The sequence below is a fragment of the Myxine glutinosa genome, chromosome 4 (assembly GCF_964187855.1).
Source record: "Myxine glutinosa chromosome 4, kmMyxGlut1.1, whole genome shotgun sequence".
NCBI classification, from domain to species: domain Eukaryota; kingdom Metazoa; phylum Chordata; class Myxini; order Myxiniformes; family Myxinidae; genus Myxine; species Myxine glutinosa.
In genome coordinates this window covers 117,974,949-117,995,041 of record NC_136264.1, presented here as the reverse complement: position 1 = coordinate 117,995,041, position 20,093 = coordinate 117,974,949, and the positions used below count along the sequence as shown (strand labels likewise).

The 20,093-nt window shown below is 43.0% G+C and overlaps 1 protein-coding gene across 4 annotated transcripts in view; it reads right to left on the bottom strand.

The window, feature by feature from the left end:
• Positions 1 to 20,093, bottom strand: part of LOC137425121 (filamin-C) — a 182,622-nt gene that overhangs the window by 149,411 nt on the left and 13,118 nt on the right. For all 4 annotated transcript variants that reach the window (XM_068113228.2, XM_068113230.2, XM_068113229.2 and 1 more), the window contains exon 2: positions 18,352 to 18,786. In XM_068113228.2, the coding sequence (XP_067969329.2) occupies positions 18,352 to 18,766 (415 nt within the window). In that variant the 5' untranslated portion in view covers positions 18,767 to 18,786. The remainder of the gene's footprint in view (positions 1 to 18,351; positions 18,787 to 20,093) is intronic.

Sequence of the window (20,093 nt, the reverse complement as noted above, 5' to 3'; positions counted from 1 at the left end):
TTATCGCTTGGGTGTTGGGCTAGCGGCTAGGGTGCCGGCTTAGGATCCTAGGATCCTGGGTTCGAATCCCAGTCGATCGCTGAATTAACGCCAGGGCGGTTGACTCAGCCTGTCATCCTTCCGAGGTCAGCTAATTGAGTACCAGGTCACTGGTAATTCCCTGTTTGTCGTTAAAGGCGGCAAAAAGGGTTGGCGTCAGGAAGGGCATCCGGCCGTAAAACATTGCTTCAAAAAGGGGACCAAAAAACAACAACAACCACGGTTCCCGAAAAAGGCCAACCCCCGCTTTGCGGGGAAAAATGGCCTCTAAAGGTGGTTATTTTTTTTATATATTGCTTTTATCGCTTCCTCAACTTCCTTCTCAGTTATCTTCTCTGCCAGTCCTAAAACTGGGGTACTCTCTATGTTGCCATCCCATTCATTCTCTGTATTCAACAGCATTTCCATATATCTTTTCCATCTTCCTTTAATTCCATCTGGGTCCACAACGATTTGTCCCACTTCATCCTTCAAGCAACTCACCCCCATCACATCACACCTCTTTCGCAATCTGCTTTGCAATCCTGAATACTGCTCTGACACTCTTCCGAATCCAAGCGTTCTCCAAACATTTTCTTACATGCCTCCTGCGCCTTTGCTACCTCTTTTTTTGCAGCCTTGTTGGCTGCCTTATAACTTTCATGCTCTGCTGTTTCTGCTCCCGTACCCTTCACCTTCTGCCACTCCTTGAACTTCTTCCTCTTCTCGTCAATCCTCTTTCCAACTTCATCATCCCACCACCATGTTTCCGAGTGCCTCGGTGGTCCTTTTGTCCATCCACATACCTCTCCAACGGCTCCCAACAAACTAGCTTTCATTGACATCCAACCACGTTCAAGCTCAACCACATCATCCTCTACACTACTCAGCCTCTTTTAATGCCTCCTTTACTGTCACCTCTTTCAACCTCCACACCTTCATTCTCGGTTGGTACTTCACCCGCCGAGCTCTCCTCGCACCTTTCACCCTTATGTCACAGACAACCAAGTGGTGCTGTGAAACAGCCTCCTCCCCCGGGATCACCTTTGTGTCCCGGAGGTGCCCCCTATCTCGCCTACACACCATCAGGTAGTCAACGGTTGGCGTCGACCCACCTGACGTGTAAGTAACAAGCTTATTATCCTCTTTCTGGAACTGAGTATTACAAATCAACAAATCAGCTCCATCATTAAACTCCAAAATCCTTTCACCTTCTCCATTTCTCACACCATATCCGTAACCCCCATGAACTCCCTCAAAACCATCCATACTCCTTCCCACATGTCCATTTAGGTCTCCTCCTACCACAACAACTTCCTCGTCTTTCACGTTTTCCATCAGCTTCTCTATCGCACACCAGAACTTGTCCTTCTCTTCATCGCTCCGACCAACCTGCGGAGCATATCCCGAGATGACGTTCACCAAGAGCTTTCCAATCATCATTTTCACCATCATCAACCTATCACCCACTCCAGTCACACTCACCACACTGTCTACAAACTCCTCAGAAAACAGGACACCAACACCATTCACGCCCTCTGGGCACCCTTGCCACACAAACTTGTATTTCTGTCCCTGCCTACCCTTCACCATTCTCACACCACTTCCCTTCCATCTCGTCGCTTGCACACAACATATGTCCACTCTTCTTCTGACCAATACTTCCACCACTTCTCCTCATCTCCCTGTCATTGTCCCTACATTCCATGTCCCAAACCTCAGAAACCTATCTCCACTTCGGGCTGTACCCTGCCCATATGTAGTTGTAATTGTCATGGTTCTCTTTTTGAGGCAATGTTTTTATGGCCGGATGCCCTTCCTGACGCCAACTCTCTTAGTCGTCTCTTACGACACGCAGGGATATGGTGTACCTATTCTAATCCAGGGTACACACTGGGAGAATTGTGAAGATCCAGGCCCAAAGGTGAAGAATCACTTAAAAGATTAAAAGAAAATCTCGTATCCGGATCTTCACCAAAATCGAATATATTCTTCTTTGTTGCACACAATCTTGCTCCTTGAAGGCCATTCTTGAGAGTTGGTGTGGTTGGTTGTAACGGATTTCCTTCTGGCAAAGGTGACAAGATAATCCTCAGAGGTTTTAACCCTTGGGTGAACCGAATTAAATTTCTCAATTAACTATCTAATCTGAAGGTACCATGCTGGTTGCCTGTAAATGACACTGTGTAAGCATTATACCAGTAAGCGACGACAATCCGAGTCATCCTGATGGTGTGAGACTGACGCCTTGCCATCCCTCAAATGACGGACAAATGGGTGGCCGATTATGTAGAGGTTATTGACATGAGTTGTGTGCAGACATGTATACAGATTCTGTCGAAGACATTACTTGCATATATAAATTTCCAAGAAAATAATTGTTATTCTTGTTACACAGACAATTCCTGACTGGTTCTTTTCTCAATAGCTATGGTTTGCATACACCTGGCTAAGAAATTTCTGCATTGTGAATCGATAATCTTGCATTTAAAGTTTTGTTATATTTTTTGCAAGGTGTATGTAGAATAAGTATGTGGAATGTGAACCTCTCTGCCGATATACAAGTAGATTATCAGCACAAAACCAGTGGATCATTTTGTAGATTTAAGATTTATGCAGAAGAGTTGAGATGGAAGGATGCAAACTGCTGGAAAACCAGACACGTAAGTAAGAATATATTTTGCTGTGATCCCATTTGATTTAAAAATGACAAAGCACAACGCTCTAGCAGGGAAAATGGCCTGAAAATGCATGTTGTTGTGTGTTGTTGTCTTCCTTGTTGCACACCCAACCTGTCCACCAAATTTTGTCCGAATCCGTCCATAATTTTTTTGAGACATCATGATATATAATCGGGTTTCGCCCTATCACTCCAAAAAATTATCATTTCATATCGGGATCTTCACCAAAATCTAAACACTTCGTCCTTGTCATATACTGAACATCTCCACCAAATTTGGTCTGAATCCGTCACCACTATTTGAGATATCTTGTTCACAGATAAACAAACAGACAGGGTTGAAAACATAACTTCCATCTACCTTCGGTGGTGGAGGTAATAATGCATCAATATTTGTTATTCCCTGTCGCCATCCACATTTTTATATTATTTATTATCTGAACAACTACTGCGCATGGCTTTGCTTGGGTCATTTGTGATGGTGGAGGAGAAAGTAATTAAACATTTTGAGTAACTCCATTTCGTAACAATGCAAGGCCTCATGAAAAACCCAACATGGCCGAAAAGCAAGTCTGATTGTCATTTTTGAATCAAATGGGATCACAGCAAAATATATTCTTACTTACGTGTCTGGTTTTCCAGCAGTTTGCATCCTTCCATCTCAACTCTTCTGCATAAATCTTAAATCTACAAAATGATCCACTGGTTTTGTGCTGATAATCTACTTCTATATCGGCAGAGAGGTTCACATTCCACATCCTTATTCTACATACACCTTGCAAAAAATATAACAAAACTTTATAGATTCACAATGCAGAAATTTTAGCCAGGTGCATGCAAACCATAGCTATTGAGAAAAGAACCACAGTCAGGAATTGTCTGTGTAACCAGAACAACAATTATTTTCTTGGAAATTTATATATGCAAGTAATGTCTTCGACAGAATCTATATACATGTCTGCACACAACTCATGTCAATAGCCTCGACATAATCGGCCACCCATTCGTCCAAGTCATTTGAGGGATGGCAAGGCGTCAGTCTCACACCATCAGGATGACTCGGATTGTCGTCGCTTACTGTTATAATGCTTACACAGTGTCATTTACAGGCAACCAGCACATGGTACCTTCAGATTAGGTAGTTAATTGAGAAATTTCATTCGGTTCACCCAAAGGTTACAACCTCTGAGGGTTATCTTGTCACCTTTGCCAGAAGGAAATCCATTACAACCAACCACACCAACTCTCAAGAATGGCCTGCAAAGAGCAATCAACCACCAAAATTTTGGCCCACAGAGTTTAAAGCAGGATTTGCACCAGTGGTATGTGGTTCAGAAGACCATTGTTCTGCATCACTTTTTTACAGTACCGGTACCATCGAAAGCAGCACATACAATGGGTAACAAGATGACAACTGGAGGGTGAACTGAAGCCACATTCTTCTGACTGACATCCAGATTTTACATAGATCCAACTGATGGAGGTATGAGATCCAAGACACAAGGTGTGATGTACCGATTGCGTCAACAGGCAGTGTGCTCAGTTTGGTTAGGATAGCCCGATATGGACTGCCAAAGAAGTTGGCCAAATAACTTATCTTGTAATCATTCGGGGGGATGGTACAACTAATATCAGATACAGAAATTAGATAATTACCTCTGCCACCGAAGGTGGGCAGAGGTCATGTTTTCACCCCTGTTTGCCTGTCTGAACAGCATATCTCAAAATGTTATGGACAAATTCAGCCAAAACTTGGTGGGCATGTTGGGTGTGTGAGAAGGACGAGTTTACTAGTTTTTGGTGAAGATCTGGATTCGGATCCGAGAATGTTTTAAGTGATTATTCGCCATTGAGAAAGAGGGCCAAAAACGATATTGATCACGATACGTTGTGGACGGATTGGGACAAAACCTGGGGGATGAGTTGGGTATGTGACAAGAAAAAGTTATTTAGATTCTGGTTAAGGTCCAGATGCATATCGAATACGATTCAAAACGCAAACTATTCAGCCTGGCAGAGGTATGCACTCTACCGAGTTTCATTCTAGTTACACATGTAATTGTTACTTTGGAGTCCAGTGGCTCCAAAACTTGTTTGTCCACCAACCAAAATTTGAAATCCTGTTCAATTCACAACCCAAATGGTACTGCTACCTACAAAAGAATGGTCAGAGAAAACGTTTTCAATGTGAAAAACCACTCTCAAAAACCGGAATTTTGAAGGGAGTTCTTCAAGTTCAGGTCACAACCCTGCGTTTGGGAACCGCTACTCTGGACCAACAGCAAGGTCCAAATTTGATCTTTATGAACAACACCCATCCACACTGTGCATATGGTGTTAAGGATGTACTTCGGACCACACCTCACATGGACTGCTCTGCACCATCTCTGGACTTAAATACGATTTCATATGCTCAAGACCTCCCAAGGAAGGTGGTTGCAATCAAGTTCACCAATAGCCTTCTGAATAACTGACAGTGGCTCTGGTCAAAGAATGATAAAACATCTCACAACGAAGGCTGGATATGACTTGGTCGATAAGCTGTGTACAAGCTTATATTGGGGTAAATGGTGGTCACATGAAGGCGATTTCTACCAATACAGGCTTGTCTGACCATTCGTGAAATAGCATCTGTTGAGTTTGTAAACTATGGTCCAGCAGTACGAGGTGCTGTCCCCCCCTAAGTGATTTAAGAACCAATGGAGTGTGAGTGCCATCTTGGAATAAGAGGAATAGGCAGCTAAAGATCGTGTCTGAAATTCCTTGTTGTACAGCGAATCACACTTAAAATATGTAATCTGTCTGTTTTTTTTACCGCAATACATCCACTCACAACCAAACTTGGCAGGGGGACGAAGTGTCACATGGAGGTTGTAGTGACCATCCCTCCCCCCTTCCCAAAGGGGGTTTCCACCTTGTGTGAAATCCGTGTTAAAGTGTATAGCCGTGTTAACAAAGCTAATATTGTGGAGGTGTGTTTTTTTTTGTTTGTTTCCCCCACCCCCCAAGGCCACCACTAATAAAAGTAGTAACATTGACAATAATAGCATTGTGGCGGACACAAAAGCCCACTGGCGTGGTGACATCATCCCGCGCACCAAGTGGGCGGTGGCCACGCCCGAGGGGTAGGCGTGGCCTCATGATATACACCGGGCGCCCAGCCCGGAGCGGGCCAGTGTTACAGTGAGCTCTTACAATAAAGACGTTTATATGTTACCGCTTGTCCGCTTCCTCCTTGCTCGCAAGCAGCGCGCGTAACGCCGCGCTTTAGCATCATATTAATGTTATTACAAAACAATATTAATACAAGGGATCCCTGCTACAAGTCTCCCCGCTATCCATCGTTTCGCAAAGTCCATAAGTTACAAAGTAACATTTTCATTACACATCAAACAATTCCCAGCATAAACATACATTGGAAGACCAGTTACTAGAGACACTCCACCTCACAATGCTTTGTGTACCAGCTTTCCACCCCACAATGCACTGCTTCCTCTCACTCTCAGATTATCTCACGCTGGGCATTGTTGGACTTGCCACATCTTGCTGTACAGTACTGTGCTGGATTTTTTTTTAATCGTTGTGTACTTTACCACGGTAATCATTGAACAATGAGTGGTAAACAAAGAGGTGACAAAGAGGGTGAACCTGCACGCAAGCGGCAACACAGTGGTGTAACTCCATGTTAAATTAGACAGTGAAACAGAATAATAATGGTGAACACCCAGCCGATATATTGCTCACTATCTTGGTTTGCCACCGACGACTGTGCAAACTATTTTAAAGATTGCCGACGAGAGCAATGCAGATGGCATAACTTGATGCACGGCACACAAGATGTCGTTTGAGCAACGCGGCCTGTGCTGCAGGCAGGCTGAAGTAGGAGTGATGGTTGTAATGGTCATAGGGGTTGTGGTGACCTTCGGAATTATTTGTGAGGTCCATTGTGGACACAGCATGAGTGTCAGGTTTCGTGGCGCAAGTGTGTGTGCTGGCACAAAGGCTGGAGACTGGGTCCATGGGGGAAATGACATGGCCTAGCGGGAAAGGATACAGTGCCATCAGAAGGTATTCACACCCGTTGTTTTTTCACATTTTGTTGTGTTACAGCCTGAATTTAAAATGGATTATATTGATATTTGTTGTCACTCATCTACACATAATACCTAATGATGTCCAAATGGAATTTCTTTTGAGAATTTTTTGTATAAAATACAGTAATCAAAAATGAAAGAAATATCGAATTTACACAAGTATTCAACCCCGAGTCAATACTTCATAGAAGCACCTTTGGCAGCGATGACAGGTTAGAGTCTTCTTGGGTATGTCTGTATCAGCTTTGCACATCTGGATTTGGGGAGTTTCTCCGATTCTTCATGTAGATTTTCTCAAGCTCTGTCAAGTTGGATGGGGAGCATCGGTGAACAGCAATCTTCAAAACTTTCCAGACTCTTGGTGGGATTCAAATCTGGGCTTTGGCCGAGCCACTCGAGGACTTTCACGTTCTTGGTCTGAAGCAATTCCAGTGCTGCTTTCGTTGCTTGGGGTCGTTGCCATGTTGGAAAGTAAATCTTTGCTGCAGTCTCAGATCTTTTGCACTGAAGCAGGTTCTCCTCAAGGATTTTACTGCATGTGGCTCCATTCATTGTTCCCTCTTTCCTTACAAGTCTCCCAGTCCCTGCTGCTGAAAAGCATTCCCATAGCATGATGCTGCAACCACCATGTTTCATGGTAGGGATGGTGTTAGATGGGTGATTAGCTGTGCTCGGTTTCCGCCAGACGTAGAGTTTTGCATTCGGGACAAAGAGTTCCATTTTCATCTCATCAGACCACAGAAGCTTTTCCCTCATGCTCTCAGCGGCTTCACATGCCTTTTTGCAAACTTCAGGTGTGCTGTCATGTGCCGTTTTCTCAGGAGTGGTGTCCTTCTGGCCACTCTCACATAAAGCTATGATTTATGAAGTGCTGCAGGGACTGTTGGCCTTCTGGCAGGTTCTGCCATCTCAGCCAAGCAACTCTGTAGTTCTGTCAGAGCGGTCATTTGGTTCTTTGTCACCTCCTTGACAAAGGCGCTTCTTGCCCGGTTGCTCAATTTGGTCTACGAAGAGTCTGGATAGTTCCATATTCTTTCCATTTCCCAATGATGGAGCTCACTGTGCTTTTGGGAACTTTATACCCTTCCCCAGATCTATGCCTTCTCACAATTATATATATCGAATTTCTACAGACAGCTCCTTGGACTGCATAGTAGAGTTTATGTTCTGACATGCACTGTCAACTGTGCAACCTTATTTAGAAAGATGTGTTTCTTTCTCAATCATGTCCAATCAATTGAATTGGCCACAGGTGGACTACAATCAAGTTGTTGAGACATCTCAAGGATGATCAAAGGAAATTGGCTGCACCTGAGCTCAATTCAGAGTGTCAGAGCAAAGGTGTTGAATACAGATTGACTGAAGACATTTCAAATCATGATTGGAAAGCATCCGTGAAATAGCATGGTTGGTAGTGTGAGCTAGACGTGGAAAAGACAGAGGAAGGCCATCACTATTGAAGTAAAAATGGATGTTTTAGGACCAAGGTGTATTATCTCCGAAGAACATTTGCAAACCTGGTGAAATCAATTGATAATGATCACACGACTGTGAAGGAATTCTGGAAGGCCTTTATAATGAGGGATGCTCCACGTAATGTGGAAGAGTCTTGGAAGGCAGTCACCTGTTCCTATGTGATTGGTGTATGTGGAAAACTTTGCCATTAAATTGTTCATGGCTTCAATAATTTCAGCATGAATAATTATATGTCAAAAGCATGATGCAACATTGTTGAAATGATCTTGACCATCGGCTTTGATGAGGTGGAGGAGGTTGATGTAGAGGAGCTGCTGGACTCGTACCAGGAGGAGCTCTCAAATGAGGACCTTCTACTACTGGAAAAAGAACACCACCTGGATCTTAAACATTATAATTTCAATTTTATAAAAACATTGTAATAGTAAAAAATATGACAATAAAAATGAAGATTCACAGCTTTAAATGACAAACAAATGATCCCTTCTTAACCCTCCTCTTACATTATTTATTATGGGGAAATTAGTTTAATTTACACGACTATCTTTAAAAACGCATCTTTGGCATAAATCAAGAGGTTGCTGTACCACCCTTGATTGTTGATTTTATTTTTTGCAATGGTTCCCAAAATGGGGGCCCACAAATTCTTAATCTGGTCCTGTTCAAAACTCAAGAACCAACTGGTACACCGATCCACATGATCACATGATCACCAACAAAAATCAAGCAGCATTATCCTTCATTGTTCAGTGGTTTTGGAGAGTGTAAGGGTGTATTGTGAGTACCCCTCATGTGGATACTTCAGTTCCACCTGTGCCTCAAGGCTTGAGATGCCTACCATTCACTGTTCACAATGAAGTTTCTGGAGAACTGCAGCACCTTGAATCTGATGGTATCATCAATCACATCACTTAATCTCCTTGTGTGTGTAACAACCTAGTCTTTGCATGATGCAAGAATGGAGTTCAGGCTATGTGTTCTCATCAGTGAATGAAGCCATTATTCCTGGCAAGTACCCTTTTTGTAACTAACGAGGAACTATATGATTAATTTAATGATTCGACAGTTCATAAAGCTACATATGAGAAGCTACCTTCAAGTACTCCTCGTGAAGCACAGTCGACATTTGACCGCATTCCCGATTCATCATGATTGTGTGTTCTAGTATCACAGATTGCCACATGGACTGAATTCTGCCCAATTGACTTTTCAGAAGACAGGTTCTTATCGAATTGGGACACCCCCCTTGACGATGTTGTTGTCCACAGAATGGACAAGGTGGAACATGATCAGCGGTTGTATACTGTGCTGTCACAACAAGCAAAGCATAATCTGACCGTGAAAGAAAATGTACCCATTAGCAGTATCAGCAATAGACTACCTTGGGTACAGCATAAATGCAGGAATGAAGCGCCTATGCTGGACAATGTTGCAGTGATAAAAAGCTCTTGCTACTCCAACCAACGTGGAGTTCGCATCAGTCCTGGCTACAAGAAGTTTCTGTATTCGCATGCATCTACACATGCAAATATTGGCATGTATATTTGTACAGCAGGAATTTTACACTATGTATAGATCATCAAACGTTGACAATGTTGACAATGTTACTCAGAACATTGACCAACTCATTTACCGATGGTCTGATCAACTCCATCACTATAACTTTGATGTGGGGTACCTAGCAGGTACCAGTAGTCAAACGCTAATGGATATGCATAGTAGTGCAACAATTGCACAAAACAAGACTGGCGAAGCAAGTGGCAGGTAGAGGATGACCCTGTAGCAGTGATTGGGCAAGCGACAGCAAATCTCATAACACGAGGGAACTGAAAGCAGAGTTAGCAACTGACAACAAACTAACAGATGTCACTACCTTAAAACCGAATGGTCTCATGATATACCTGAATAACTTGTACCATATTCACAGTGTGCAATGAGCTCATACTGTTTAATGACAGTATTACATGTAGAAGGAGCAGTAATCCCAAAAGTGCTACAACATCGCGTGTTGCATCTGTTTCCATAAAGGACATCCGGGTGTAAATGTCAAGATTAAACAACAATATATCAAGGTAATCTGGTGGCCAGCCATAGATGAGTTCATCAGAAATTATGAAGTGTGTAGGTGGAGCTATAAATCAGCCAAACCACTTCCTGCACATCTACAGCCAAACCCATGGCAACAAAAACAATGGCAGCAGCTTCAAGTGCCCATTTCTGGAGAGATGCAGGCAGCACCCAGAAACCAGATGTTGTTTGTTGTAATTTAAGGCCTTCACAGCAAATGGCAAGAAATAGCAGATCCTAGCTGTCAGGAAAACTTCTATCAACTTCTTCAACAAGCCGTTTCCAAAGTGGGGGTTGCCTGAGACTATCACGAAGGATAAAGTCCGCAGTATATTTCCAGTTTTCTAAGGTCCGAGCAAACTACGGAATACACCTCCATCTCACATTGCGATACAACCCGCAATCAAATGTTGACGTTGAACACTCCAACAGGGTGATCAAGGCCAGCTTGAGCTAGCATGTCAGAGAGGAAGACATACGAAAAATCCATTCATATCCTACTATGCACATACAGTTCAAACCCAAACACTGACAGGAAAGACACCCACCGAATTCAGGATTGGTAGCAAAATGAGCATGCCACCAACTATCTTTCAGCCATCAATGCAATACTGTCGGACCCTGCTATTCACGGTTCCACTATTTGCAGGTTCCGCGTATTCACAGGTGATAAAATGGGACCCGATTCTCTATTCGTGGAAAAGTGTCCCGCAAATCCATGTTTTTTTTTTTTTAGTTTGTTTTTTCCTATTCACGGCCGTGTTCCACGAATTCGCGGTTTTTCAGGGGCATTGAAACAATGCCGCGGCATACATTCATGGGAATTTAATCGACTTTCGAAGATTATCATCGACATTCACAGGATTTGCATCGACATTTGTGGGTTTTGCCTCACTATTCGCGGTTTGGTCTTCTCTACTCGCGGATTTTCACGACTTGGGAACCTATCCCCCCCTTTTTCCATTGAAACAATGCCAGGCTATTCGCAGTTTATCTATTCAGGGATTTTCCAGGAACGTATCCCCCACAAATAGCTATGGTATAATGTGATTAGAGCAAAAGCAGAAAAAAAATGGAAAGCGAAAAGACAAAGTGAAAATTTACTCAGACAAGAGAACACATCCATGATTTACGCAGAGACCGTGATTTGCAGTGGGTGACTGGGTTCAAATAAAATGGCCAGATTGCAAGGACAAGCTTGCATCTACATCGTGACCTAAACAGACCAAGCAGAAGCTTGGTATCAGCGTTTACCTCCTGGACCATAACACAAATTGTAACGCGGGAAGATATTGATAGAGAATTACTTTTGTTTCTCCATAAGTGAAGACAATGGAACTTATGACGTCATTGTTATGACGTCTCTGGTACCGTACCCAAAGCATCCTGGGAAGTGCCATTAGTGATAACACAGCCACTGAGCTTCGGGGAAGTGCCAAGTGTTTGTCTTATCAGTATGTCTGTGTGTGTGTATGTGTATGTGCTCAATTATGAGCATTAGCCCATGTATATTAATAATAATAAATAATTAATAAATAGAAATAAAAAATATATATAAAAATTGGAATACCATAGCAACGCAAACACTTAGAATAAAAAGCCGGTACACGTCCATCTCAACACATCAATGTCATAGTATAAAAGACAATCTCGTTGCCGACAAGGTTATCAGTGTACCCAACTGAAGATTAATCTTGACCAAATATGGTTCAGTATATTTACGAACACAGTCAAAATTGAGCAAAAATTCAAAAATGACAAAGGGAAATTGGATGAGATTTGACAAATAAAGACGATGTAAACCATGTTTCACTGACATTTTAAGCAAATATTGAAGCTTAAAAGGCAAATACAACAGCACCATTGCCAATTTCCACACACTTCAGAAAGCCTCGTTTTCACACAACTTGTTAGCTTCAATGACAAAGTTTGTTTATCGAGTGCACAGATCAATGTACGTTTCCTCTAACCAGCTTATGAACATATTTGAATGCACCATTAAAAAATAGAAATGTCAAAAATCTTGTTGCTTAAATATTTGTAAAGAGTACATTCCAGGTGCTGCTATATTTTCCCAAGCTTGGAACGTCTTTCAGTTATTCCTATTATCTTGTTAATCTCCATAAATGTTTCAGTAAAGTTGTCATGAAACCTAATCTTTTAGCATGCATACCTTGCATTGTTTAGGATGGGGATTATGTAACAAGCCTAGCCAACCCTTGAAAATTAATCCTTGCATTGGGCCATTTAGCTGTGTATGAACTCAAACAAAATAATTTTCATTTCTCAACATCCTCACTCATTTCCTCAAAATAAAGCACATGCATGGACGATACATTAACAAACTGCATCCAAATAAATTATACAACCCTTCAGGAATGAACGGCATCAATTTTTCCATCATGTTTTACAGTCTGAAAGTTGGTGCTGTGGTTGTTGTATAGCCCCAGACAGTTCTCTCGAACAGACCTGTGGCACGGAGACAGCCGATCGATCTCCCAGGAGTGACCCAGAGATCCACCACATCCAGGATGGTGTACCTCTGCCGCCGCGAAGTCAGGGCCACGACAAAGTTAGGGAGTTACAGAGAGACAGGAAGAAAGAAAGACAGAGACAGACAGAGACAGAGAAGGGAAAGGGATGTTCCATGGGGACTGAACGGCATTCTGACCGTGACCGCGCTTCCCTGACGAATCCGGGCAGCAGGGAAGAATGGGGAAGATTTGGCCCCAAACTTGCATTGGGTGAAAACCACCACAAAGACGCTTCCCCAAAAGTTGCTAGTCTGCAAGTTGGCAGTGTCTGTAGCCCATGCCAGGCATATGTCAAGTTGCCACATATTTATAATGTGGTCAGGACACCAGCAAAAAAGTAGCAGACTCTTTTGGAAGGACATGTTGGGATTTCTAACATCCACAAATGATTACGGTACCTTGAATTTAATCACTCACCACTTCTACTTTATTCAACTTTCAGATTAATGGCAGCAGAAAATTGACATCACATTCAGCGTTACCATCATTCGAATCACAGTTGTGCATCAATTCCTCCTGACATTGGCAGGACATCATGGTAACTTGAGATTCATTTGCTCTATATTAATAAAATAAAATTTAAAAAACTCATATGGAACCTATTGCTGTGACAGTGATAAAGGTTAAATTACAGAAAGTTTAAAAGGCTAGGGAAAGGGGAAAGGACAAAGGGACGAAGAGGTAAGAGGAGCAAGGCTGAACAAGTGATCAAAAGCCGACACTGTTTCACGGAAGAAGAAAATTTTTCCGAAATGGCTGCATTGAAATTAAACAAGTTATTTAATTTTTCACACAACATCGGACCGAGAATGGCTCACACCATAGGATATTGGGTTTAATATAAAATTTGACAGCAACAGAGGTAGGGTCGCTTTCTATTATATTTGAAAATGAATATCACAAAAGATAGAGGTTTCTGGCAACATTTCAACCAAACCATTTATTGCATTGAAACTCCCACTTCAATCTAACCTTCCCTCCCCCCTCCCTTACTTTAATAGTTCTCCGATTTCATGTTTTTTGGCAACAATAAAGATACAAACAATGAGATGTAGCCGCTTATGAAACAATAAAGAGATGTAGCTGCTTATGAAACTCAGCATCCATGTACTCATACTCTGGTTTTTTGGGGGGTTTTTTTTTTGAATACAAGATCGAGGCTCGTGAAAGAGCTAACATTAATCACACTGAAAGACAAACCGACACATAAAACATATAATAAGGGGAGCGGTAGACAAGATGGGGAGAGAGGGGGAAGGACACAAACACAACATTTGAGAGCAGGGACATCAAGAGATCTGTGGGAGGGAGGGCTTTGAGGTATAAAACATATGGACACTGCAAGGACTTCCAGGAAAGAAGTTGGAATTTCAAAAAAAGTGGATCTGGGGTGAATTAGCAGGGGTAGAAAAGATCAAGGTTTTGGATGGGGGAAGATAAGAGATGTTGGTGACAGCTGTTTTAAAGACCTGGAAGGAGGAGTGAGATTGAAGGGAGTGTGGGAGTTTGTTCCAGAGGTGGGAGAAAAGAGGAATGAAAGTGAAGGTGAGCAGAGAGCCTTGATTTTGGCAGTTTAACCATAAGAGGGTTGCTGGCAGATCTTGTGCGACCTGTAGGAATATTTGGGGGACAGAGCACAGATAGAGCTGGGGGAGCAAGGCCGGAGAGGAGTCGGGAGAAGACAGAAAGTAATAGTCCAGAAAGTACAGAAATTGTAATACAATTTCATCTTATTAACCAACTTCTAACGATTTCATACTTCATTACATGATTTTCACACCGCCAGTCTTCAAACTTTAAATATTCTTAAACCTATCCAAGAATACGAGACTTTCAAAATGATGTAATCCACCTGCAGACACTTCTAGCGACAGCACTCATTGGGGCAGGGAACATATATCGTGAGTGCCAGATAAGGATTGTGATCTAAAAAGGCTCACAAAGCTTCGAAAAGAAGCCAACAATACTTAGAAAAGTACCTGAGAGGAAGGGGTGCACCTCTGCACAATTAAAGATTTGGATGACTTTCTGATCATCTCAGATTCACACATCAACAGAGGACCAAAGTGGAGGAGGGAAACAAACATCACACGAGTGGATCATTGGCAGAAAGGAAAGGAGTGGAAGGGAGGGAGTCAGGGTCCGTAGAAGAGAGCAAGGGTGGGTTTGGGAGAAAGCACTAAGTGACAATGGGCAGCACTGTTGATGGATTGGAGGGAGGGACACATAACAGATATAAGGAGTCAGTTCCACAGATGAGAGCATGTTTATTTCCACAGTAGAAAGATGTGGCTGGCTGAGCATTTGCTTCTTGTCAAAGTAAAAACAAGAAATATGTTGTGCATAGCACAATACTTGTGAAACCCCTAAAATAAGTAATTGACCTTTGGTCTATGTTGACCTCAAAAATAATTGATGGTTGAGTTCAGTGATCTGATATGCAAATCCTGTTAAAATTTCAAGTCAATCGGATGAAAATTTAGGATTTTAGAAACTTCACCTAAGTTGTTGACCTTTGGCCGGGGCTGACCTGAAAAATTATTTGGGGTTGAATTAAGTGACCTGATGTGCAAATCCTCTTCAAATTTGAAGTCTATCAGATTTAAGTGGTGGATTTTAGAAAGTTGACAAGGTTATTGACCCAAAGGTCAATTGGCCTATGTTGACCTGTTGACCTTTTGGCCTAAAAATTAATAGGCCTCTTCTTTATGACAACATTTAGTGAAGTTTCATAAGGATCGGCTTTAAATTGTGACCTGTAGACGATTGACAGACAAACAAGCGGACACAAATGCAATACCCTCTCTTCTGGCGAGTGTAACTAGAACGACACTCGGTAGAACGTTTACACCCACCAGGCTGACCAGTTCACGTTTTGTATCCACTGATAGGCCAGATCTGGATCCGGCCATGAGCCAAAATCGAATCGGCTTGTTATAGTCGTCCATTAAACTCATCTACCTAGTTTTGTCATAACTCATCCACAACCTTTTGTGACATTGTGGTATTTGTCGTTTTTGGCCCCATCTCTCAATGGTGAAGAATCACAAAGATTTTTAAAAAATCATCACAACCGGATCCAGATTCGGATCTTTACCAAAATATTTGTCCTCGACACATCCAAATTGTCCTTCAAGATTTGGCTGAGTCCGTCCATAACTGAGATATCGTGCTATATGTCGGTTTTAGCTCTATCATTGAATGGTGAAGTCTCAGATCTGGATTCGGATCTTCACCAAAATCGAATCAATCCCTAGTCACGCACCCCTCTCCACAAAATTTAATATGAATCCGTTCACAACATTTTGAAATATCCTGCTGACAAACAAGCAAACAGACAGGGCAAAAAACATAACCTCCATCCTCCTTCGGTGGCACAGGTAAACATGTTACCAATCAAACGCCACATTACGATTTGAGACCCATTTAGATTGGTTCTGAGGTTTATCCTCATGGAATTCACACAAAACAAGTCCTCAACACTGCTTGGCCTGTTTCAGTTAAATTCCTGATAAACATCTCGAACAAAGAATACTCCTTTGTAATATACCTGAAAACGCAAGCCAGTAAACCTTTGGTGTGGCTTTAAAATCGCTTATTTCGTAGCTTCTTCTTTTCAATCTTCTTTCCTTGGGTCACAACATTTTTGCTTTCCATAATTGTATAGCAAGTGTATCACTCACCTCAACTCACAGGTTAACCTCTTCGATAAAGTCCTTCCATATCTCTTCCTTTGTACATTCACCTCACCTGCTCAACTTGAGTGACCCTCATCCATCCTCCACACATTGCCATCTCCACCTTATGCCCCCCCCCCCCCCTCCTACTTACTCTCCATATTGGCCACCGCAGCCAAAACAATCCATATCAATCTTGGGGCATCACTTGTAATATGTTGATCCATTTTTTTGACCCATCTGAGTCCCACTGCCCGTTTTATTTATTTATTTATTTTTAAAGACATGAAGCTCCCATCAGGTGTTGTGCCAGCAAGTGCTGCATCATGAGGTATGCTAGATTTGAAGAAATGCCCAATCTGCAATTATGGGAAGATGACACATTCTACAGTATATTTTCACAAAAGTAGACCTCACAGCCATCTTCACATTGACCTTGCGAAAAAATGAAACGGTATGTACATGTTAACTTTGGGCTGGGGACAAAAATAACGTGTTAGGCAAATACACTATGATATATGTTAGAGATACCTTGACAAATGGTAGAGATACCTTGACAAATGGTAGAGATACCTTGACAAATGGTAGAGATACCTTGACAAATGGTAGAGATACCTTGACAAATGGTAGAGATACCTTGACATATGGTAGAGATACCTTGACAAATGGTAGAGATACCTTGACATATGGTAGAGATACCTTGACAAATGGTAGAGATACCTTGACAAATGGTAGAGATACCTTGACAAATGGTAGAGATACCTTGACAAATGGTAGAGATACCTTGACAAATGGTAGAGATACCTTGACAAATGGTAGAGATACCTTGACAAATGGTAGAGATACCTTGACATATGGTAGAGATACCTTGACATATGGTAGAGATACCTTGACATATGGTAGAGATACCTTGACATATGGTAGAGATACCTTGACATATGGTAGAGATACCTTGACATATGGTAGAGATACCTTGACATATGGTAGAGATACCTTGACATATGGTAGAGATACCTTGACATATGGTAGAGATACCTTGACATATGGTAGAGATACCTTGACATATGGTAGAGATACCTTGACATATGGTAGAGATACCTTGACATATGGTAGAGATACCTTGACATATGGTAGAGATACCTTGACATATGGTAGAGATACCTTGACATATGGTAGAGATACCTTGACATATGGTAGAGATACCTTGACATATGGTAGAGATACCTTGACATATGGTAGAGATACCTTGACATATGGTAGATACCTTGACATATGGTAGATGCAAACCACAGATCAAGGCAATCGATATTTGCTTGGAATGTGGACACAACTTCAGGTAAGGTTGACCAAATGGGCTACCTTTAATTATTTTTTTTGAAACTCTGAATATAGTTTTGACAACCTGCAAGTCTTTAATACTGAAAATACCATGAACACGAATTTAAAGTTCAAAAAGAGTAAAGTTGCCAAAATAAAGCATGGGATAGAGGGGAGGGTGGGAGAGACCAAGATTCAATAGGAATCACCACATTTATACCTTCAACAAGACCCTCAACGGTCCAGCAACAACAATCCCCCAAAGTTTGGAACTCAAAGTCGAATTCACAAAAAAGTTTAAACAGTCTCCATCCTCATCGATCTTTATCACAAGCAACATCTTGGCAATTTCCATGCATGCTTCTTTCTACCATTGCACGACCCTCTTTGCACCGTTTAAACATCAGTTCATTACAGCCATCGATCGCAGCTCGGCCCAGCCCAGGCCACGTGCCCCCTTCCGGTCCCCTTCCCGCCAAATCACTCACCGATGGACACAAGGCGGATGCTCTCGCGGTCGAGAAACTCCAGTGCGACGGACACGTTCTCCAGCTGCATCTGGCGAAACGTGGGTCTCCCGTGGTACTTGCGGTACATCTTCTTCTGACTCAACACCTCGAGCAATCCGATGAGGCGAAGTCCGTCCGAGAAATCCTTCTGCAGGTTGTGGATGCGCTTGTTGACACATTTGAGGTGCTCGTTGCACCAGCGGGTGAACGTGTTCTGCTGGATCTTTTTCCAGGGCGCGTCGTCCGCGAGGTCCTTCTCGGTGGCGGGCATCTCGGCAGCCTCTCCCGTGGCGTTGCTGGCGTTGGGAACGGGACTCGAACCGCCACGTTGCTGATGGTGCTGCTGCCCTTGGGGCTGCGAGTCGCCCGCGGAGCAGGCTCGGGCACTGCTCATGGCCTCGCTCTTTTATACGCCTGGGCAGGGCCATGGGAGGGAGGGGAGGAAACGGGCGGGGCGGGAGATCAGTGAGCGCTGGGAAATGCAACGCTCTTTCTTTTACAAGTTATATCAGCCCCGATGCACACAGCACGGCGCCCCACGAGCATACACAGCACAATGCGCAGGACTCCGGTACGAGTTGTGCCCCGAGAGCGTCATGCTGTAATCCTCGACAGATTGTCTCAGGATCATAACGGCGCCCTCAAGGTGAATGGTCATAAATATGCCCTCAAGGTGAATGGTCAGCATGACCAATCTGCCGTCGGACAATGACGCCCTCTGGTGGCTCTTCGGACAATATGTGAATAACCAATTTTGCTTTTGGATAGTCACAATTTTCATACATAGATTTATTTATTTTATATTTATATATTATTTATTTCATTTATTAATCTCCCCCCCTACCCTAACCCCTTCCCCTTCCCCTCCCCCTCCCCCTCCCACCCCTCTCCTCTCCCATCCCTCCCCCTCCCCCTCTTCTCCCCTCCCCCCCTCCCTCCCTCCCCCTCCCCCCTCACGTTATATACACGGAATGCCGGGTACTTCCCCCCCCCCTCTTCTCCCCTCCTCTCCTCCCCACCCCCCCCTGTCCTCCCCTCCCCCCCCGTTCCCCTCCCCTCCTCCCCACCCCCCCCTGTCCTCCCCTCCCCCCCGTTCCCCTCCCCTCATCTTCCCCCTCCCCTCCCCTCCCCCACCCCCCCCTGTCCTCCCCTCCCCCCCGTTCCCCTCCCCTCATCTTCCCCCTCCCCTCCCCTCCCCCACCCGGCAATGCCGGGTACTTCTGCTAGTATATTTATATAATCAATTTATTTATTATTATTTTATTAATTAATATTTTATTAATATTTTCTAATTAAATATTTATTTATTTATTAACGTCATAGCTTCATAGTAAATTTAGGCCCATTTGGAGTTGATTGCTTACCTGCAGATGGCAGCGGATAGAATGTATTTTGATCGTCTTCAGGAAATAAACTAAGCACACCTTTTGGACCTGCCCTTGGTCTTTTTTTTTTTTGGACCTTTTTCTTCAACCCTTCCCCCCCCCCCCCCCCCCTTTTATTTCGAGAACCTTTTCTTTTCTCCCTCTCGAACGTGTAAAACCGAAAGCACACCGTCTGAATGTCTCAATCTTTGATCTACATAAACACAAGGAAAGGGTACACAGCAAACTAAGACATACACAGCGGAGTTTAAAAAAGAAAAAACCCCAAAAAGATCTTTTATTTTCATTTTCTGACTTCCCTTCCTTCGTCTGGGTTAAAAGAGATAATAGGGGTTA